Source organism: Boleophthalmus pectinirostris, unplaced genomic scaffold, assembly GCF_026225935.1.
Source record: "Boleophthalmus pectinirostris isolate CB_2022bp ecotype Guang Dong unplaced genomic scaffold, ASM2622593v1 HiC_scaffold_19, whole genome shotgun sequence".
In the NCBI taxonomy this organism is placed as follows: Eukaryota; Metazoa; Chordata; class Actinopteri; order Gobiiformes; family Gobiidae; genus Boleophthalmus; species Boleophthalmus pectinirostris.
The window spans coordinates 16,635,440-16,658,139 of NW_026571140.1; the positions used below are offsets into that span (position 1 = coordinate 16,635,440).

A 22,700-nucleotide genomic window follows, 5' to 3' on the forward strand; every position below is an offset into this window, starting at 1 on the left:
TTCCTTTTGAGTCGGGCTTTCCCACAAATTTACAAATGGAAAATCATGTGTACATTTACTAGTGTGGTAAAGGCATATGTAGAGAAATAAAACAAGACTTTATTCACTGGTTCATTTTCACAAGACAGGCAATGTGACATTAGTAACTCATGATTCATGTTCACAGTATATCTAATGTATTGGATTTGGATAGACACTTTAAAAGTCAAAACTAAAACAAACGTACTAATATTAAATGATGTTACTTGTCTGTCTAAAAGAACAAGGCTACTATGGTTCAGCAGTTTAACACGAGAAACCACAAGCTATCAAGCCATCATGAGGTAGTATGCAGTTACAAACGGGAAACATGTAAGTTGTGTTGAACCATAGGACAGTCCCAGGCTCAAATATGTAATGAAATTAAAGATTTAATTTACAGAAGGAATCCTGTTTGAATCTTATGACACATAAATCTATCCTGAGATATATCTTTCAAATACAACTTAAAATAGGCTACTGTAAAAAATGCAAGAACAGAAATGGGTAAATGGTCATATTTTTCTACAGCAGTATTCTCAATGTCTGTTAATAAAATGTTCAGCTCTGGACTAAAAGTGTCACTATGAGAGTTACCCAGAGTAGTGATCCAGGAGTAAAGCCTTTAGAAGAGTCTTTCACTGTGAGCTGGTGCTGAGCCAGCTTACGCCTGTATCCCTGCTCCTCCGACACACAGGTGTATGAGCCTAAGTGCTCTGGCCCCACACTGGGGATGAGCAGTAAGCACTGGTGCTCATCCCTACTGCAGGATACTGTTGTTGGTCTGTCGTTATGGTACCAGGTGTAGTTGGCATGAAGGGATGATACCGGACACTCAAAAAAGTACCGAGAACCAAGAGAAATGAGAATCTGGCCCACATCATCTTTTGACTCATCTGCTGCAGATACTGCTACAGTACAGTAAAAATACAGTAAATTGTAAGCTTAAATCAATGTATGGACATAGCTTTCTTTACTAAAGAACTTGGCAACACCAAAACTCAATCTATTTGCCATACCTTTCACTTGATTTGCTTGAGCCAATGAGGGGCACATGGCATGGTCCCCGTGTTCAGTGTCTTGCAGTGACCCACTGTTAAACAGAATATATATTTGCCTTAATTTTTAACATACCTTGTGATATTTATTTTTAGCTGTCTTGGGTAGATTGCATTTTCCCATATCTTTTAAGTCAGAAGCAGTGAATCAGCTCTTCTTGATTTTACTCAACTACTTACTGGTATATACTGTATAGTGAAGCTTACAAAAAACAAGAGCTTGAAACCTCTCACTTAGAATGTTTTGACTGTTTGTGAAAGCACACTTCTGCTAACCACGATTCCAACACTTAGTTGTACAAATACCTGCAGATATACTGCAGAGTTTCATTTAGCTTATGTATGTGGCTATGATCACATTTAAGACTTTTCTCGGAAGTTCTTTAGTCATGAGCTGTCACAAGACTGATCTTACAACATACTTGTTATCATCATCTGTGGGTTTCTTCCTATCTAGTGATCTACTATCAAACCATTATCAAAAAAACTCCACACCCATTTTGTAACATGTTAAATTCTAAATAAAATTTTACCCAAATGTGCCTGTACATTTTCTATCCAATCTTATGCCTTTTCTGGAAATGGTTTTCTGTAAACCAATTGGGAGGAATGCCATGCCATATGTTTTTTCTTTGTTTAGCTCAAAACAGCTGACAGGGTGGAATTATAGACACTGTGCTGAGCTAGTGAGATACTGAAAGGCAGGATGAAACAGACAGTCAAAGGTTATTATTTATGCCCAACATGCATAAAGTTTAGTGTCACTGCATTTGGACTGAACTAGTTTAATCTAGATGTTGTAATCATTGCCACATCCTTTATACATTTTGTTTACGTGGCTGGATCAAATGTCCATACAAGTAATTTCATGTACCAAATAGTTTATGATATATTATATTATGTTATATAACCCAGCAATGTTACACCTTTATTAAAGATGCACTGTGTAACTTTATCAGTGGTGGGTCCATAAATACTTTGAAAAACATGCCTTCTTATATGAGTGGGGCCGCCTCCCCACAGATCTGGCTTGTAACTTAGCTTGGTAGTACCACATGCTTGTTTAAATTAGATATTTGTTTATTTGCTTGCCTGTGTGTGCAGTGTGAGACCTGATTCCATTTTAGACATACAGATGACTTACTCTTTCGTACACTGGCCTTCGCTCCAGCCACAGTAAGGATCTCTGGCCATGATGCACTCCTCACAAGAGTCTCCATAGCCTTGACAGTTTGCCACATCCACCTGGGCCAATTCAGTCCTAGAGGCAACATACAGCCTTCTCTGCAGTAACACATAATAAATGCAGTTCAATGTTGGCAATAGACTTTTGCTGGTATCACAATATGTAAATTTGTGTGGTCCTCACTCACTGTGGAAGCATTTAGGTCCAAGCTAACAATGTGAGCTCTGTGGTTGAATGGTCTATATTCAGCTATCATAAAGGAAATAGCATCTGTACCAGTCTGCTTGTGCATGACTTTATGAACCATGCCATTATCTGTTTACAAGGAAGAAAAGTTAACTTGAAAAATCCAGTAACAAGTACATTTCACACACATTCACTCACGCAAACCCACCCACATGATTTACTAATGTGTCATTTAATCTTTATATGGTAATTACTTACAGCTAGCAAATTTGTTAAGTGACAGTTAAAGTGCATAGTGCACCTTTAACTTTTTCAGTGACCAAACTTGTTTTCATGACATGTAATTGCTTTGCTTTTACTATTCCACAGAATGGCAATAAACATATTTGTCTTAATTGAGACATGTGAGCAATGCCACCAGGCCAAGTTACAGGTAATATCTATAGAGCCTATTCACAGTAAGAATGTACTTTTTCTGTAACTGAATACTTACAAAATAGGTGTTACATACCATACACTGGAACATTTCAGCACAGCAATAACATTATCATGGAAACAAGGAGGTGACAGGCCCCCTTGTACCAACAGCTTACTAGCTTTCTCTAAATGAACAACTCCTTTGATGTTTCCCCATCAGGTTTTAGAGCCCACCACAGCACTGAGACTGCTCTTATCAAGGTGACAAATGACATCCGCCTGAACACTGAAACAGGCAAAGTCCCAGTCTTGACTCTGTTAGATCTGAGTGCTGCTTTTGACAGTTGATCATGGATCCTCTTACAGAGACTAGAGGACTGGGTCTGCATCTCTGGTACTGTACTAAACTGGTTCAAGTCGTATGTGTACCAATGGATCCACTCTGCCACTGCATCCAACAGATCAGTGCAAAGCAACTTTCTCCAGCTAAAGATAAATATAGTGCACCTTATATATATTGGTATGATTTCTTACACATACAAAAAGTTCAGGGTAACATGATGCCAACTTTCTACAGAAAGGCATCCGTGAGAGGAACCCAGGTGATGCAATGGTTAGTGCTTTGAGGTGTTAACCACTGTGAGTAACCACTGTGTCACCATGTCACCCAAAATATAACTGAGTTTGTTGTTACTAAACTGAATAAATTGGGCTCTGTCTTTCACATGGAAGATCTTTGAAACCACTAATCAGAAGATACCGAGTTCTAAAGTATAAAGTATTGACGTGAACAAGCTGAAAGCAGGAAGTATAGGAAAATACAACTGACATCATTTAGATCAACTGTGTGATAGGAAGTTATGCATCATCTATAAATACATTTCAAAGAACAACAAGAGCAACAGAAGATTGATGCACTACTTTTTTGATGCACTACTCACGCAATGCAATAAACAGGATTGTGTGGTTGTCCAGGAGGTTGTGAGCAGTGATTCGAGTATAGTTGTGGTGACTTATCAGAAGTGGCCCAGAACTGTTCACTGGCTCCACTGGCTTTTCCATTTCAGAATTTGCCTCTACTTGCTTCAGGATGTTGATGCTGAGTTTGGTGCTGTCTGGTACACACTGAGGTAACAAGAGTACATTTTTAACAAACATTTGCAACATCTACTTAACTTCCTGATTTGTTTGTACCATTCTAGGTCTATCCGGTTGCATATTTGAGTTTTTGAATGGAGAGGTTTTAAAGATGCGGTCAATATCTTGTATCGTGTAGACACACACTGCACTCATTCCCCTGAATAACATAGGATAAGAGTTAGAAGTGTCAATAACAAGTCACCAAAAATGTTTAGCGCTGGGTTTAAAAACAACATAAGCTCAACAAAAGAGGAACCTCTTAGCTGGTTAAATGCTTGCGGTTTGCTGTTCTACATGAATCCACAATATCAGCATGAAACATGCTCTTTACCCATGAACTTACCTGATACAGCTTCAGTTAGGTTAAATGTCCCATATTACGCAAAAATTGACTCTTGTTACCTTTTAGTCATATTAGAATGCTGTTACCTCCTCAAAATCAGAGTTGTATATTGTTTCATTCACACATGTTGATTAACTGTTTATTAGCCTGTCCACATCTCCAAAGCTCAAAATGCTCTGTTCCACCTTGTGATGTCATGAAGCAGTAGTTTTCAAGTTAATGGAACAGAGTGTGTTCTAGTTAACGAAACACTGCAGAGTTTGAGTGTTAAAGATGTGTGAATGAAACAAGAAACAGCATTATAACAACCTTTAACTTTTATAATGACAACTAGAAGCTGTGTTCCTCTTAAAGCCACAAATAATACAGAGCTGCGTAGAGGTGTACCATTCATTTTTGAAAAGTCCATAGACTCTTGTGTCCTGCCAGTGGTCAGCTTCTACTGTGACAATATCCACCAGCTCTGTGAAATGGTGTTTTTGGTCCTTTTCACCACAGAAAAGACGAGCATTCAACTGGGATGTCCAGGTAAACTGCAGGCTGCTCTTAGGGCCACCATTATCTATCTGGAGCATAGGAGAAAATTATATTTTTAGCATCAAAACAAAAACATGTATGGAAAGCAATAGTTAATATCTACCATGCAAATCTGTGTTACAAACGGCATCCACATGTCACTGTAAATGTCAGCATCCTTGTTCTTCTCATTGTAAAATCCATAGATCTTATCTTGAAGAACATTATTTTTGCGCTCCTGTTTACTTACTATTAATTTAATATAGTGCTGCTCTAAAGGCAAAATGGACATGTTTACTGTTATGATGAAACCTCAGGCTACCCCCATAAAATTTGTTATGTATATCAAGTACCTTCATCATGGTTTGCTGGCCTGACAATGTGTTTTCCAAACCTGTGAATGCCAATAAAGTCTTGAGATCCATAGTATGTGATGTAGAGATGAGCACCATCTGGACTTTCTGAACAGCAAAGGCAAAATTACAATTTCTAAATTGAAGTGTGACTAAATTTACTGGGTTTTAAGCTCCAGTAACATGATATCGACAAGAATAAGTTGAAGAATGAATGAATTTCAGTGCCCTTCTAAACTTATAACTGTTGAGCTGAGATAGATTTAAGAGCAGATAGTGCCTCTTCAGCCATAAATAAAAAGTATAAAATATAATAGCACTTAAGGATAGCATGTATATTGTGCTACATGTGGAAAAACTTACCAACAAAAGCAGAGGCTTCACCTTCCTTTATAACAGAATCTTTCATACGTTCCATTATTTTGTTCACTGTATCAGAAGGAGTGCATTTGACTGAATGTTCTGAAATAATCTGTATCAAAAACACAGTTTAATGTTAAAGTCATACAATTAAATTAAATGCAACTTGAATAACCTTTGTACCATATTACAGCAAGCAACATCTTTCCCATTAATCCCACAGGCAAATATTTGGTTGGCTCCTTGCCTTTCATGGATGATAGTTAAGTTGTAAATGCAAACCTAAATTGTAGACAAGTAGATATAATAAATGTCTGGCATGATACAAACAAGAAGTAAATAGGCCATATTTTGTTGAAAGTCTACTGAGGCTGTATACTTTGGTCTGCGCAGCATCTCTTGAACATTCACCCCATTCCACTGACAAGTCCACATGCATCTGCGAGAAATTTACACAGCTTTTGGCGATAGTGACACAAGATAAAAGGTAATTGTCTTAAATTATATCCGAACCATATAGTATCAGCCATGAAAAACACCAAACCTTTTGTAAACTCGTAAAGTTCATTAGACGTATTTGTGTTGTTCCAATAGCTGTCACCGCATCTTCTTTTTCAATTAGGATTTTCACAGGTCCACCGGGCAACCGCCGGGTCTCTATAGAGGTATCTGCCAAAAATGATCCACCGTAACGTAAATGTTAGTTTCATCACAAAGGAGACATTTATTTTTGTCAATTGGACAAACGTTTCTGTCATTAGACTTCAAAACTAGAGTAGACTTCTTATCACCCCAATGTTAACCTACCTCTCTCTGAGAATATCATTCGCGGTCGCTCCCCAGTGGTAGAAATGGCACATAATAATAACACCGGTAAATATTTCTGTGCATCTAAACCACTCATCTTGACGACGGTCCAAACTCTGTTGTAAAACTAACGCGTTGATATAGCCTACTTCTGTAAACCACAAGGGGCGGGTGACATTTAGTTTTGGTTCCTATAGGCGTTCACCTAAACCGCAAATTTTACTTTTATGAGTAGGTGAGTAGGCTCGATTAGTTCGGTGTACCTTTTTTATTTTATTTTATTTTTTCATTAATAGGCTACTTATTTCTTTAATCAATTCAGCCGCCAAGTACAAATCTAGATCTATCCCTTGCACCTTGTGTGTCAAGCGACTACCGGCATACGACACAGCAGGCATGTAACTGTCGGCCAGCAGATGGCGCTATTATGCTTGTTTTAAAAGGAAAAGCAGCACGGTGCTCTTCACTAGTACAAACTTAGTGCATTATACAAATGTATTGAATTTTGAAACTGGTAAATTATGTCCGCACTGTCAGAAACACACACAATTCCTTTTAGGATGTATTTGCCAAGCCTATTCTTTTCAGAGCAAAATACAGGGCAGACCTACATGACTCATAAAAATTCATTAGATTAGTCTATAAAAAGTCGTAGTTTAGCAGGATATACTAGTTTGTATGAATAATTTCATATATACTTAAACTGCATTTTAGTTCATTTTAATCTAATTTCCAATCTAATTTGGCTAATTTCTATCTAGACTGGACATGGGCTCTTATTGCGTCATACGTAGATATTCGTTTGTTGGATGATTCCTGCAGTTCACGACAGTGGATATGATGTGTTGCTCAGCCTCTGTCTTGGTTAAAAAGCTCCATGCCCAGACTGTGGCTCAGAGCGCACGCTCCCATGCGCACTGCAATGCATCTGAGGGTCTGAATCCTCAGAAGTTCAAGTGGAAGAGACATGTCACACTACACGCTTGGAGGTAAGGGGATTTCTTTCACATTATGTTTGGCTTTGTTTAGACATTTGTTTCGTATTTGTAACAACGGCCAGTCCTTTCACGCTTCGTTCAAAAATCAAATGTTACAAATTGGAGAGGTTCCAGCGCTCCTGCAGCAGTATAATGGCTCACAACAGTGATGCTGTATTAACCGTATGCCTATGTTTGAGTATAGTTTGAATCTGGGCCATCTGGATTATTACTGCAGCAGTTATTGCATCACACTGCAAGAACCCACTCTCAAAGGCCCTGTGTAACAGTTAGTTGTAATAGTATTAGTTTTTTTTTATTTATTTTATTTTTTTTTATGTATTTTAGCTAGTGTAAAATATAGATGAGCGTTTATGTTTGCAAATGGTTACAATATCATTCAACCTGAAGGGCACTTAAAGCTTTTTAAATGGTTTGCACCCATGCACACTCACATATCAGTGTAAACAGACAGTGGAGGCAAGGCAGGTTAAATGTTTTGCCGAAGGAAACAACAGCAGTGTGCACAGGTGGCAGCAAACCACCTCCAAACATGGAGTTAAAACAATTGCCTTTGTTAATCTCTTGATTAAACCTGATGTCAGAACGTGCTTCTCACACTACAGCTCTTCTGACTAGCAAGTTTAATTGTTATAGAAAATTGTTGTAGAAAAGTGTTGCATTTTACAGCTTATTAAACAATACTATCTCTATTTGAATCTCCCTATGTTGTTTTACATCATTAGCACTAAAGCGTGAGTCTTCACAACACATACCCATTCTCCCCTAGGGACAGTCTACATGTCATAATTGGCATACGGGAGTGCAGTCACTACCAACCTTAAGGTCTCCATTTCTAACCTCACTCAAACCAGAGGAAACTGTCATTGAGTCTTTGGGCAAAACCCCTCACTCACCTTGCCTCTCGTGCCATTGCTTACTGATGTATGAGTGAGAGAAAACACAGGACAAGAGATGGAAATTAGCCCATGGCTTAGCCAGTTGGCTTACATGTATCTGCCTTAGATAGAGATGGAGAGATACTTGAGATATGTAACTATCAACCTGCATGTGCAGTTTGCATAAACAGATTAGATACAGATTATTAATTAGTTTCTTTTCATTGTAGTGATTAGTGTGGTGACACTATCTAATGAATTGTTAGGGGCCTGTAATTCCCAGCCCTGCATTTTCCAAACTAAATAAACTAACAATAATATTCGACACACAAAATCATTTTCTATGCATCCTGTTGAGTATAATAGCAGTGAGCATATTGCAATAATGTGCATGCATTAATATAAAACTTTTAGTCAATTTCAGTTTACCACCACTGCCATTTGTGCAGTTATTCTTACAAGAAGACATAGACATTTCCACTTGAGGACACAGGAAGCAGGCATAACCTCTCTGAGTCATCAGGATCAGGATTTTCTTGTTAGTTGTTTAATATTTTTATCTTCCCTGTCCTTCTTTTACCTCTTTCAGTTCATCTGCAGATTGTGCTGGCAGTGGGCCTGGCTGTGCTCTGTTATTCTCTGGTTGTGGTGTGCATCCTTTGCTGCCGGAAAAGGAAAAAAGCCATTTCATCTGAGGACAAGGAGACTGTGTTCATGTCTCCATACCCGCCTGCTGTCACTCTGACTATTTCGCCGTGCACACAGCCAATCAAACAACAGTATGAGGAGCTGGATGGAGACGTTTTGGACTTTCCGTTATCTAAAAGCAGTTCTTCTCCTTCTGAAGATGACCTGTCTGCTCTGCCTTCAGATCCCAGCCCCTCCCATTCCCCTGGTCTGCTGCTGTCCCCGGGTGTGTCTCTTCCTTTGAGACGTCTCAGCTCGCCAGCTATCCCCTGTCCTCCTGATAAATCACCTGTCCACGGGAGAGCCTCATTGCCTTCTCTTACCAAACTTAGCCTCATGTCCCGGTCCAAACGGGCCAAGGGCAGGCGCAGCACCGTTAGTGGAGACAGCTTCCTGTGCAGTGAAGGCAGGAGCTTGACCTCCGAACCCCAGCTGAGGGCTGAATCTCAGTATGGGGCAGTGTCCACTGGATCCAAGCCCTCTCCTCTCCTACATTTCTCCCTGCTCTTCTCTTCAACCCATGGCACTCTGGTGGTCAATATCTTGGGTGTGTCTGGTACCAGTAGAAAGAGAAGCAGTGTTTATGTGCGGGCCAGTCTCCCTCCCCTGTGTCCCTCCCCACAGCCACTGTCATCGCGCCGCCGCAGCCTCAGCCCGGAGCTGCACAGTCAAAGTGTGGTGATGATCGTAGGCCCTGTGGAGGAGCTTCATGTCTGTACCCTCAGACTGGCTGTGTACAGCAGAGACTTCTCCGGGCTCAGAGAGGCCATGCTGGGCCTGGTGGAGATGCCCTGTGAGCAGATGGACCTAACACCTGACACAACCTGCACCTTTACCAGGGAGATCACCCCCTCTAAGAGCAAGCTGAAAAAGGTACGGTTTATAAGCCATGCACTGTCAAATCAAAAAAGAAATCTATAATTTCAACTAATTAATGATTCAAACTAGATTTTGCCAATGTGTTGAAACTATAATAAAAATGTCCAAATGCGTAATATCTGCCCTTCCCTCCGTGCTACCCCAGCAAGAGAAATTTCTTCTTTGTTCTCTTCAAATTCATATTGAAGCTTTAAGGGTCACCTCCCAGTTATAAAACACAATTTTAATGTGATGCTCTTCTGTATCTGTGAATCTGGATGTAAATAATCGTGGGTGACTCTCTACAATTCTGTTTTGATTATAAAATGATGTCCTCCCTAGTAATTCTTTTAACAAGTTCCAATTGATTAAACTGATAAGCTGAAATAATGATATAGGCTGTCTTGTGCTGTGTCCTTGAAGACATAGCCATTCATTTGTTATCCGTCAGCCATTTTTCTTATGTGGTTAGTCACGGTGACTTTGTTGTTCATAAGTGCAGAGCAAACAAGCACGGCACAGTTGGCCCTGAGCCAATGCAGTGCCCCCTGTCAGAAAACATTTATATGAGCCTTTAATGGAGCAGGCGGCTGATGTTTGGATTGTGGACAGTTGTCTTAATCAGATATGCTGGACTAACAAATACTGGTGTGGAGATGAGATGTCTCTTCTGTGATGTAACACTTTATGTTATTCTAGCTTATTCTAAGTTAATTTATTGATACATCTATAATACTGTAATTCATATTCTCTTTCAAAACATACTACCTATTACGCTGTCCTTTTAAATAAAGTTCTTTATGTATTTACTGTTTTCAGAACACTATTTATTTATTTATTTATTTACTTTACTCTTTACTATATATATATATATATATAATATATATATATATAATAAAAAATTATATATATATATATATATATATATATATATATATATATATATATATATATATATATATATATATATATATTAATATTTTTTTTTATTATTATTAAACTGACATTATTTCATGTATTGCATGTGTTATACCTTGTCATGTAAACTCATACTTAACAGAACAGAAATAATAGTCCGGCAATAAAATTAAGTGTAGGCCAGGTTTGACACAGACCCCTGTACTCATAATAATGCGTATTATACTATACTTCAACCTAAAGCATTGCTTTATTACAAGAAGAAAGACAGAAGATCATATAATTGCATGTTTGGATGGTAATAAATTAATTTACTGCATAAATAATATATCAGCCCTTGTAATCTATAATAATTAATGGACAATAGCATTAAGCCCAAGTTCGTGATACAAATGGTTAGCCTGTAGTGGTAAATGTCATCTATATTGGCCTAAATCAATGAAGTTGTAGAAAACAAGATTGGTGAAGCCTACCAGGCAGAAGCACTGAGGCAGAAGTCACTTGTTGGACAGTGTGGTCTTCACCCTCCACTGCATTGCACATGGCTGGGGGGTCCACATCAGCCTTTTGTCAGGGGGACGTGACTCACCACAATAAACAGCACATGCTAAGCATTTGAGACAGGAACGGCACTTAAAGGTTATGATTTTAAGGCCAAAACATTTACACATGAAAATTCTGGATGTCTGATTTGTGCATTGTGTAAAAAAATATTAAAAATATCTAAATATTGATAAAACCAGTATGAAAAAATACTCATCAGAACAAGGTTATTATGTGAGCAATATAGAGTATTATTGTTTCTATATTATTAGGCTTGATCTGTCTACAGTAGCCATATTTAAAAGATAACTGAGCCTATGTGTTCTTGTGCTTCTTTCAGAGTGTGAGTTCTCAGGAAACCCTGGCCCACCGGAAAACATCCGTGTGTGTGCCAAAAGTCTTGGGCCAAGTCTTTATTTTGCTGCAGTACCAGTCTGTGGCCCAGCGTATTAAATTGATGGTGAGAAAGGCAGAACATCTGGCCAAGCTCACACGCATCCCTGGGACCCCAGGTAAATAGCTATTACTGCAATGAGATACTTTATTGTTGAAAGCTGGAGCTCGCTCCCAGTATTTTTCTGTGTTTAATTTGATTTGGTGTAATCTTATTAGTAACTGATCAGGACGCTGTCATTTCCCCTGATGTTTTCAGATTCATATCACTCTATGTAATTGATAGTTTGTTGATAATGGTTTTGAACATGAGAAAAGGGTTTAATGGAGAATTAATCCTGTTTTCTTTTGTGTGTTCTCAGACCACTATGTTGTGATCAACATGAGGCAGGATGGAAAAGTGATTGCTACAAAGGAAACCAAAGGAGTTGGTGGTCTCAACCCCATTTGGAATGCTCCATTTCTGTTTGACCTGCCCCCTGGAGACATCACTCAGCTGCCTCTGCATTTTGAATTCATCATCATGCAGGTAAGGTTTTATGATGTGTAATTTTTAATATTGGACATACTATGTGATTTAAATGCTCTGTTCTCTAGGGTCGTTTGTACACCAAGAGCAGTGTGCTGGGTCGTGTGCTCATTGGCAGCAGTGGTCCAGAGGAGGGGCAGGCTCACTGGAAGGAGATGCTGAGACGAGGGCAGATAGAGACAGCGCGCTGGCACACCATTCAGCCTGATGTGCGGTACATCTGACTGACCAGCCCTGCATTAATTATACAGACATGAGTTAAATAGCGCCTGAATTCTGCTTTTGTACAAATAGTGTCACCGCATGTTGTTAAATCTAAAATGTATTATTATTACATGTCTTGTTTATGTGGGTCACTGTTGTCAGCCTTGTAAAATATTGATACTTTTCTGTAAAAGTAATTTCAGAGGTTTTGTGTTGCATGCTACTTTTACATAATCCCAACTGTATGCTCAGTGAGTAGGGTACGAATACAATGAAAGACTTTTTGTTGTAAAGTTACATATTAATCCTTTTTTTTTACTTAACATGCAAACATTGGATAAAGATCTGTGCACAAATTATGATTTCCAGTCCAGTGGAATTTGTAAAATAATTTGAACAATAACAGAGTAGAGTGTGAATGAGAAGGCATTTGAATGTTGTGATTTGGGGAAGAACAAGCTTAATTGAACATTTCACAGTGGCTTCCTGTTCACAGTTTGTGACGTTTACCCAATGTTAAAAATACCCTGAGAAAATGGGACCTTAGTGATGTAATCGAACAGTAGTAGGGCTCTTATGTCATTGGATAGTGCACATGCATGTCTCTGCTCCCACTGACTAAATATGACATGTGCACATAGGAAATTGAATGATTCCGGATCTTGTCAGTGAATTACATCCAGTATAAAAAGAAGTCCTCAATCAAGCATAATTATTATCTAAGTCCCTCATACTCAAGGCTTTTGCCCTCACTCCTTTATAATGTGATTCATTTTGCCACAGTACTGTCTATGGGGAGTACTTTAGCGGAAATTGCCCCATCCAAATGAGTCTTAAAAGGCATTCAGGGCATCAGGGAATCTGATGTCATGATTTCAGATGGAGGGCCACAATTTTTTTTATCTTTGAGTTGCTGTTTTTGAAAGAAATATCAAAACTGAAAATCCATAACACCTTTATACCAGATAGGTCTAGTGATTGCAGCAGCAGTATTAACCACAAACCATGATCAAACATCTGATCAGTTTTAAGGTAAATTCAACCATACCAAACAGAACCTGCCTTAAGTGGCTATGCCTCAATTTAAGTTTTAAGGAGACAATACAGGCAAAACGCATTTATTTAAATCATAGGTTTTGGGTCATTGAACATATGAGCTACAACATGTTTTAACTCCAAAAAATTAGATATATATTTGAATTTTAGTCAAATCTAGTTACTACTCAAATACTAGTCTATTCAGATACTAAGTAAGATTTCCAAAATCCCTTCTGTCAGTTTTTTTGTGTTTTGTCAGTGTTTTCTATTATGACAACAAATTGAAGCAAGAAATGTAAACCTTTGTCAATTTTTCAGATTTATGTCTCAAATATGGTCAATTAGCAATTTGTACTTTTACGTGCTGTATTTTTATATGAAATAATTAACTGTAATACCTGTATTTCTTACGTTTATACAAGTACTGTAATGTCAAATTGATCTCGAAATTTAACATAATTTCCTGTTCACCTGCAGGAACATCATAACAGGAAATTATTTTATGATGTTACATGAACCTAACCAACTGAGTAATTTCCTCAAAGAGCTCTGGGAATTTCATTCAACACAGAAGCACAGAATCCACAGGCAGCTTGGTTAAAAATCACATCAAACATTGAAAGTGGTGGGATTTAAAGTATCGTATAGAAACATGCTCGGTTCTTAGCCTCAGATGTGCCCCCTCTCACGTGGGAGCACAGTTGTTTGGCTGTATTCTGTGCGGATATAAGATCGTTCTTCACTGTGAAAACAACTGGGCGGTCTGGAGAAAACTGAAAACATGAAAGTGTAATTAAGTCTCATCATCATTTTTATAAGTGATGCTAAAATCACAAACACACAAAAACAACACTTTATTTTTATTTTAACCTCCGGGATTTCGGGGTATTGATCTATTTACTTGTCCCTTCTGTATACTACTCACTACACAACCGGGTAGGAAGCGCACTGGAGATACTCTTGTTTGGTCTCTAAGTCCCTCTAACCATTCACTTTTCAAATGGTAAAAATGCACTAATGATGTCGCCATCAACAAAGTCTTTAACCAACACACCGCATGCACGGTGCATGGACTGTATCATGACGCACACAGCAGGACAACAGCTCAACATCAGCTCAACTCACCGAATCACATCTAGCGCTTGTCATTGGACACTGGTAGGATCTATACCAAAATAAATCAGGTAACTCATGTACGTAGGTCGATAATGTATTTATTTTAGATTATTTTAAGATTATGGAAAAAAAAGAAGAAAAAAAAACATTAATAGGCCACAGTCAATAGGTAGGTTATCATTAAATTCGAAGTAAATACTGATATTCTGAGGTATTTAGAGCCTTTAGGAAGTTAACATGTTTTATATTTTGTCTGTTGAATCACAGTTGCGGTGAATGTGCTTGTCATCCGCTCTGGCCCAGAATCATATTTGTTATGAACTGTTCTGAACTATTGCCCTCTAGTGGATTCCTGGAGTAGTGCACACATGGGTTGAGAGTTGAAATGTATAGACTAAATGATAAATATCTGATTGCATGCACTGCCCTAAAGACAGAATAAGCATATGTAATGTCACAAAGCATATTTTTTTATACTTCTAACAGTATATCAGAAAACCCCAAATACATATTGGACCTTGTTCTTTTTAGATATTTTGTAACAGAAATATCGATGCTCCATGTTCATATAACCTAGTCATATTTACATGCATGCCTGTGACTTTGGAGGTTCGTGCTAATATAAAAACAATGCACATGGGCCATTGCGAGTTGGCAGTTTGTGTGTCTGTCTTCACATCTGGATCACACTCAGATCTGGTGGAGGATCAGAGAACTGGGGCTGCAGTCTTCCCCCTTTTATTAAGCGTTAGGTTGGAGCATGATTAATGAACACTCCATCACACTCTAGACTAGCTGTCTCATCTTCATGTCCATAGCAGCTTTAGGTTTTAGCTTCAGGTTCAGACTCTCCACGGGCCCTGAGTCCTCACAGTGGTCAGAGGTCTGTCTGGATCAAACCCTCACTATATCCATGTTGACAGCACAGGAGAGGTGGACACATATTGGGCCTGTATGAGGTGATTGTCTGTATGGTATGGTAGAGATGCATGTCTGATGACAGTGACTGGAACCTCCCACTGTGATGCTGTGGAGATGCAGCTGCAGTGGTGCTATGTGACTGTCTGCAGGCCTCATGTTCCACACCAGCTGAACTCAGTGTGCTGCTTCCCTCTTTGTGTAAACATGGGCCAAGCAGCATTAACCAAAAACACATGAGGCTTTTTCTATTGTTGTGTCTGTCTATATGCTCTTAAGGTCTTCTTGAACATCTCCTGAACTTTTCAGAATGCTGTGACGGAGTGTTAGGAATCCTTCAAAAGTGAGCTATTAGTGGTGTGCCACTGCCAATGGATACGGAGGAGAGGGCTTTCTCAGAGGGACAGAGTGGGAGAGGGATAGGTTATGTTTTATTCAAGAGGGACTATACTTTGTACTTCTGGCACTGTAGAACACTAAAACCTAATGACACTATTGTTCATTTCAGCTATTATTTTGAAAAATAATTCAGTTCAACTAGTAGCTGGGTTTGGCTGGCTCTTCTCTTTACTTACTATTCTTCTCTGCCCCTTTCTAACAAGAATTTTAAAAAACTCAAACAAAAGTAAAGTCAGATGATTTTGGGATATTGATGTTACAGGAACTATTCAACATATTCTCAATTCACAAACAGCCACTTACACCATAGTTAACACCTAACAGTTTCTGAAAAAAAGTCACAGATCCTCTTTTTATTTACACATGCACTCAGTTATTTCATTATAAATTCATTACCACACCTCTTAGTAATGCCTTTATTGTTCCAGAGAAGATTTGCCACATGTTTTCACTGCTCTGCCCCAAGCCCCAGAGTCAAAGCTGGATACTCATTGTTCAGGAGAAGTCAGGCAGAGCGTATTTCCAAAGTTACCACAAACTAGATCCTATTAACCCCTTTATTTCAGATGGAGCTGTTTCTCGCTTTTCTCCTTTACAAAGAGCATAATAAGCTGAAGACCCAGACCACACATGGTTCTTCCACCAGTCACACACAGCTGCATAGTCCTGTAGCCACTGGTTATCCAATCCACAACCACTGTTTATCCAATGTGCAGTCTTTTTGGGTCAGTAATATTTGTGTTCATTGATCAGATCAGGTGTCCTTAGAATATAAACATGCAGTGACCAAGAACATTATTGTACTCTAATAGTTCTAATTTTATTTTGTGTGTTTCAGGGAGATATTAGTGCTTATTACTTTCTTTGCTTAGAATGTTCCGCAGTAGGGAATTATACATATTTGTCCCCATGGTGCACCATGACAAACAGGTGCAACAGCAGGCCAAGTTATGGAGAGATTAACCCACTTTAGTGATGGTATTTTTGAGCAGTAAAACACCTTTAAATGAATCAATGAATCAAGGTAAGTTAAGATTTAATGCCATACTGTGTAACAGCCCAGGCAAAGCAATAACATCTACATGGAGACAAGCAAGTGGCAAATCCACTAGAAAATTACATATTACAACTTTTCTAATGTAACTTAATGTAAAATTCTCATGTGGACATTACCCTGTATGTGCTTATATTGTACACTGTTATAGAGAGGTCTGCTGAATGGCCTGTGGTTGTCCAGAATGAACCAAAATGGTAAATTAAAAACAAAAAATATGAATCATTTTATAGCATGCCTGCCCCACACATTATGATTTATTATAATATATGAATCTAAATAACAAAAGACAATTATGTTTATACAATACATTTAAAACTCAAATTCATATTTGATTTTTTAGCCCCTCAGGCACATCATGCTGTAGACAAACTCTCCTCACATGGTTTCGATTGAACTAGTAACTTGGTTCCAGTGAATTTTGTTAATGACACTATTTTCTTGGTTACAGGGCTTGTGTATATCCAGCGACTCTGACCTGTTGAACCGTTCATGTTTACGAGGAACAGTTAAAATGGTAAATACAAAAAGCATCATTTACAGAGAATAATTTTAGGGCTTTAACCACATTGTCCCCATCTGCTCCTGCTTAGCCATTACACCTAAAGAAACCTATACCCATGTACCAACAGCCTGGGCAATGAAAACCAGGCTTGTTTAAAACCCTGTACATTTTATTTACAGTCTTAAGTTTAATTTGGTCCTTACATGTTTAGATTGTATCCATTACATCCAGAATCATAAGTATTTTAGATCTTTTGGTAAACTGGGTGGTCATATCAATGGCAGTGTTCGTATAGCAAAAGATATAATAACATTTTAAATTTTCTTTTTTTTTTTTCCTAAAATCATTTATTTACTGTTTATTAAAATTTTTCTCTTCATGAAGCTGTTTTTTGTTATACACAAGAAAAGCAAAGTGCCATGGTATTGTGGTAACCTGGAAATGCATTCGATTTTAATGCTAATCGTAAATACCTCTGTAGAACAGTCAACCTGCTGGGATAAAATTGACCACTCAATAAACTTTATCTCTTCAGATATTTTCTAAATCGCTTAATTGGTTTATATCTTATGACATATTATAGGGTTTATTACTGTTTACAACCAGATGCATGCAAATAAAGATTGTTTAATCAACAGTATACAGCCAGTCAGGATAGGAATCCCAAGCAGCTGTTCACAGCCACACAGAGTCTTCTCAGGTACAACTAAGAAACTGACAAAAGCTGTGTGCAGAACAAACTAAGAAAACTGAGCAGAGGAGGATATCACAAGAATAGCACTTACAGAAAAGCTTGCGATAGGTACATTGCTTAGGGAGTATGACTTGTCAGTGCCCTTTCATACACACACTCATGTTGCATGACAAACACTGAAGCCCTGGGACCAGCTGAGTGCTTAAAACACAGATGCCATGTCTTGTCACTCCTTAAAAAAATACTTTCTGCATTTTGCAGTTTGGATACCGAAAACAGATAATAAACCTGTGTCACACTGTTCAGACTCGACAGTTGGGACTGTGTTGAGTTGTAATGTTACCATAACAGCTATAAAATATTTCACAGTTTCCCATAGAATCTCTTGGTAAATGTATGCTGCAGTATGTAGAAATAATAATTATATTATGTTTATCATTCTCAGAGTGAGAAGGCATTAATGCAATTTCATGATCCAATACAGTGATCACAGTAAAAGTTATTGTCTACAAAAAATAAAAATTAAATAAGCTGCACCACACACTTATGCAGAACACATGTTAACATTACAGTAGCAAGAGCTCACAGAATGAGATTTAGTGTGGAGCTCTAATTAGATCTGTGTGTCACCATAGATCATCAGGCCCATGTAGTGTTCTCTCCAATGGAAATAGGCTCCATTCAATCAAAATGTAAGAGAGAAAGCCTAAGTGGGCAGCGAGCTGGCCTGGCCTTTGTTGTACTTTATGGTGACATCACCTTTTGTGCATGCAATACATTTTGTGTTTATTCAATTTTGTGGTTCTGACTTAAGCCAATACATTTATGAAGATTCAACTGTGCCATCTTAAGTCCCTCACATGTGTGCTCCACAATAATTACAGCTTAACTAGCAGCTCATAAGGAAGCAGTCATTTGTTACTGATATTCAATTCCAGGGCATTTTAGAGACTATTTTTGAAAGACTTTGTTTTTGTATCAGTCTTAAACTTTTGGAGCATTCCTTGCTCTAACGCATCAGAAATGAATGAGAGCATGGTAGTGTACCCTTTCCACATGAAAGGACTTGGGGCAGGAATACCTATCAGTCTTTTGTGCATGACTGCCATAGAGATGTATCAAAGGTTCCCACCTCTATCCTCTCCTTAAAGACATTCTGGTATCAGATGGACAGATGAAATTGCTACTGTGTCACAAACAGGACTCTTGCCCCACACATATAAACAATGTTGTAGATGAGGTGCTTTGACCATATGCATAAAGACACTTATTCCTCCCAAAGCTGTAATCCTGGTCTGAGGGGGTCAGGGCTGTGTCAAGTGGCATACCAGACGTATCCACATTTCCACACCATTAAACCGATCAGTGAGCTCACTCACAGTGGGTGGTTCTGCGGCTGGCTGCTTCACAGTGCTACTGTCATAGTCATACACTGACCACAATTTGTTTACTCAGGTGCTGTCCACAGAAACACCTTACATTAGACCTGGAGAAGAAGACCTTACAAGGTGAGAAGATCTAGTCAAGGCTGACTTGTTAAACAGCTTTATTTACCTGCTTTGACCCTATTGTCACCTTTGCTTGTTGTACATTACAATCGAGGTTGTTCATGCATCAGCACCAACATTACAGAGATAAAGCCAAAGTGTTTTCAGCACCTGATTTTTCACTGTACCTGTAATTCTGTAACTACTGGAAAAATGTATTTCTAATGGCATCAACACAAATTAAGTCGGAAGGAAGACTGGACCACACACTTATGGATGTTGGTTTATTTATTTTGTTTTACTGGTCATCAAAAATAAAGAATTTACTGTTTTATGTCCAAGCTTCACAGTCTTGTGAAGCAGCCTTTCAGGAACAGCGGGCACCTGCAGTGAAGAACCCTTCTCCTGATCTTTAGCCAGGATCTTGGTCAGGACTGTTCGTAGGGATTATTACTGGAGTAAGGAGGTATGTCTCTACAACTTGTACAACAACATGAATTAAATGACTGAGCAAGTTTGGCTCACATTTACAAAATTGATCCTCAAAAATGTTTTGTGTTGTTGAACAGATCCTCCCTATAATCAATATGTCAACAAATCAATCTTGTCTGAGGGAAAAAGACCACAGTTAAGCAACAATGACAAATTAATGAACACAAGATTGAAACCAAAGCAGACATCATAAAGAGCTCAACAGGGTAGTGGTCGGCATACGCGCTCGTCCTGTTGTGGTCACTTTTTAACTGAAACATTTGTGGTTGCAATGGACAAACAGGCATAAAAGTTACATTTAGGTAACAGCAGATATCAATAGAACCCAAAGAACATATACCACTGCAAACTTTTACAACATGCAAAAAAAATAGTTTTAAATTTCATGACAAGTCCCACAGGAGCTTCAGTGCTGGCTGTGCAAACCTGTGTAACATGCCAGGTACTGCACAGTTGACCTCAGCTTCCATTTCAATTTGACTAAAGGAACCAAGACTGCATGTACATAATGTGATGCTTATACGCATGTGTCCTGCCAAATTGAGTGCTATTTGAATTCAAAACATCTATGTTAAGAATGATGCAAGGAGGAAAATTTAAGTCAAAGCATTTGTCCAAAGTTCAGACAAATGTCAATTTATTAACTCTGGTGTCTGCTAAACATAAACCAACACCAACAATATTGGAGTTGTGCAAGTGGAGTTTCCCTTCCACACGAACCGTTCTGACTGTGATATATCGACTTTGTGTGATTTGGCCTGAGTCGCCAAGTGTTTATTACAATAAAAGGACCATAAAGCAGTTGCTGTTCAGAAAGTTGGGTTTCCGAGCAACTCCAGTACAATAAAAACACAAGTGCAGATATACACATCCAAATGCAGACATGGAAACAGGGTGCACCTCATATGTCTCTTTGTCATTACATAATTCACAAGCTGTATACAATGGGCCCTGTGGATGCACTCCAGACTAAATCATGATCGCTCACTAGTCCTCAGAGGTCATATACTTTATTCTTAAGTCACTTTTAAATGACTAAAAGATGGAAAGATTGAAAAAGATTACACATCCTTAAATCCAATGTAACATTCTGTTGATGCAAGCAACACTATGTCAACCTGCATACATGGTTCTATGTGTATCTTCAGGTCTTTATGTTGTTTTATCTTGGCAGTTGCAGTCTATGTTGGATTTAATTGATTAATTGTACCATTTGCACTCAAAATACTTGAACACCATGCATAAGCAGAGGTCACCTCTCCACAGATCTGGCTTTCAACTTTGTCCTGTGGTGTACTTGTCTCCATAAAGGTTTAATAACATACAATGTTCAAGATTCTTGGCAAAGCAATAACATCTCCTATTCATTCATCTCCAGATCTTGTGCTAGGCTTGACTTGCTGGAGGATTATCCTATAGGGCATATAGAGAATTTGCACGTCACAAAGCCACATTTGTGTTGACACTTTATTTGAGCTGAGTTTTCTTAGCTGGCATGCAGGTGTATATGAAAGGCAGGCATTAATCTGTGACAAAGATAATTGTCTAATAGCTCAATAGTGTAAAGTCCTGACATTGTCCTAATCTATCAAATGTTTGACTAATTTACCAAAATATCTTAGAAGCCATGTTCAGGCTTGCAGAATACTAAAAGCATGTTATTTCTGGCCCTAATGTTGATTAGTCTGATTTTGTTGGCTTGGCTTGCTTGACTGCTGTATGGTTTAATTTAACTGACCAATTACATGCATAGATGACTCGACATGGTACATAAATAAATAATCTATAAAGCTAAGCACTGAGTTAAACGGTCTGCCTGTGATGAACACCCATGTCCAAATTAATTTTAAAATCATTTTTTGTCCCTCGGGAAGTTGCACACAAATGTTTTCACTTTTATAGTTTCACAATAGGTCAGTTTCACCGTCTGAAAACTTGCAGAATGTGGCCCCAGTTCTCAATGAAAAACACATTTCTGCTGGTATGGACATCAACAAACACCAAAAACAAGCCAAGGAAATGGAGAAAGGAGTCGGACATTTTCTGGTTGGAAAACCGCATGTGCGGTCTCAGTAATGAAGCAGACACAGCCATTTCAACAGCTGCGTTTTACTGTGGTTCTTTAATAATGTTGCTTTATATTTTCTCCTGAATTTATTTGATTCTACAGGGAATAGAGCCAAGAGAGGCCGTGCTGTTTCATTTGGGGCGCTCGACAAGGTTGCCCTATGTAAGTGCATGTATATTTCATTCCTGGTGCATTTGTGGTGAATAAAAGCAGCTGTTTCATTTGAATCGTAGCCAAGAAGCACACGTATCAAGGGGAATATATGAGGACCACAGAGAGTGTATGGGCTTAACTTAACATTGTCTGACCAGTCACTGACCACTGCGCTGGGATTTCCATGGAGGGGACTGGTGGTTGTGGATTTGTTTCTGAGAGTCATCAGAAACGACCCCTATGCATTACATTGGCTTGGAGATGTAAAATAAAATAATGTTTGAAGCAGTAATCACTAAAATAACTTGGACTCCTTCATAGAAATTATGTCAACAAATATAATTTATTGGGGTATTAGATTTTATTGTACAGACTTGAGGAGAT

The 22,700-nt window shown here is 38.4% G+C and overlaps 3 protein-coding genes across 4 annotated transcripts in view; 2 read left to right on the plus strand and 1 right to left on the minus strand.

Annotated features, from left to right (window-relative positions):
• Positions 1-79: 79 nt before the first annotated feature.
• On the minus strand, positions 80-6,541 carry LOC110175293 (semaphorin-7A). 2 transcript variants are annotated; one of them, XM_020941445.2, is made up of 14 exons: positions 6,385-6,541; positions 6,122-6,246; positions 5,957-6,016; positions 5,761-5,859; positions 5,581-5,689; positions 5,218-5,325; positions 4,989-5,137; positions 4,736-4,914; positions 4,060-4,162; positions 3,807-3,990; positions 2,450-2,577; positions 2,221-2,360; positions 1,038-1,111; positions 80-926 (listed from the first exon to the last, which is right to left on the minus strand). In XM_020941445.2, the coding sequence occupies exons 1-14, from the start codon at positions 6,479-6,481 to the stop codon at positions 580-582; spliced, it is 1,902 nt and encodes a 633-aa protein (XP_020797104.2). In that variant the 5' UTR covers positions 6,482-6,541; the 3' UTR covers positions 80-579. The 2 variants fall into 2 exon arrangements, with proteins under 2 accessions (XP_020797104.2, XP_020797103.2); XM_020941444.2 differs by having other exon boundaries at positions 80-929.
• LOC110175347 (synaptotagmin-5) lies at positions 6,028-13,705 on the plus strand. Its single transcript, XM_020941513.2, has 6 exons — positions 6,028-6,064; positions 7,146-7,373; positions 8,850-9,820; positions 11,607-11,778; positions 12,022-12,188; positions 12,257-13,705. Exons 2-6 carry the CDS (start codon positions 7,352-7,354, stop codon positions 12,410-12,412), a joined length of 1,488 nt encoding a protein of 495 aa, XP_020797172.1. The 5' UTR covers positions 6,028-6,064; positions 7,146-7,351; the 3' UTR covers positions 12,413-13,705.
• An 808-nt stretch (positions 13,706-14,513) lies between these two features.
• The window catches only part of LOC110175475 (collagen and calcium-binding EGF domain-containing protein 1-like), a 29,564-nt gene continuing 21,377 nt past the window's right edge, over positions 14,514-22,700 (plus strand). Inside the window, exons 1-5 of the mRNA XM_020941660.2 lie at positions 14,514-14,614; positions 17,369-17,434; positions 19,572-19,624; positions 19,946-20,069; positions 20,173-22,325. The gene's annotated coding sequence lies outside the window, so the exon portion shown is untranslated. The remainder of the gene's footprint in view (positions 14,615-17,368; positions 17,435-19,571; positions 19,625-19,945; positions 20,070-20,172; positions 22,326-22,700) is intronic.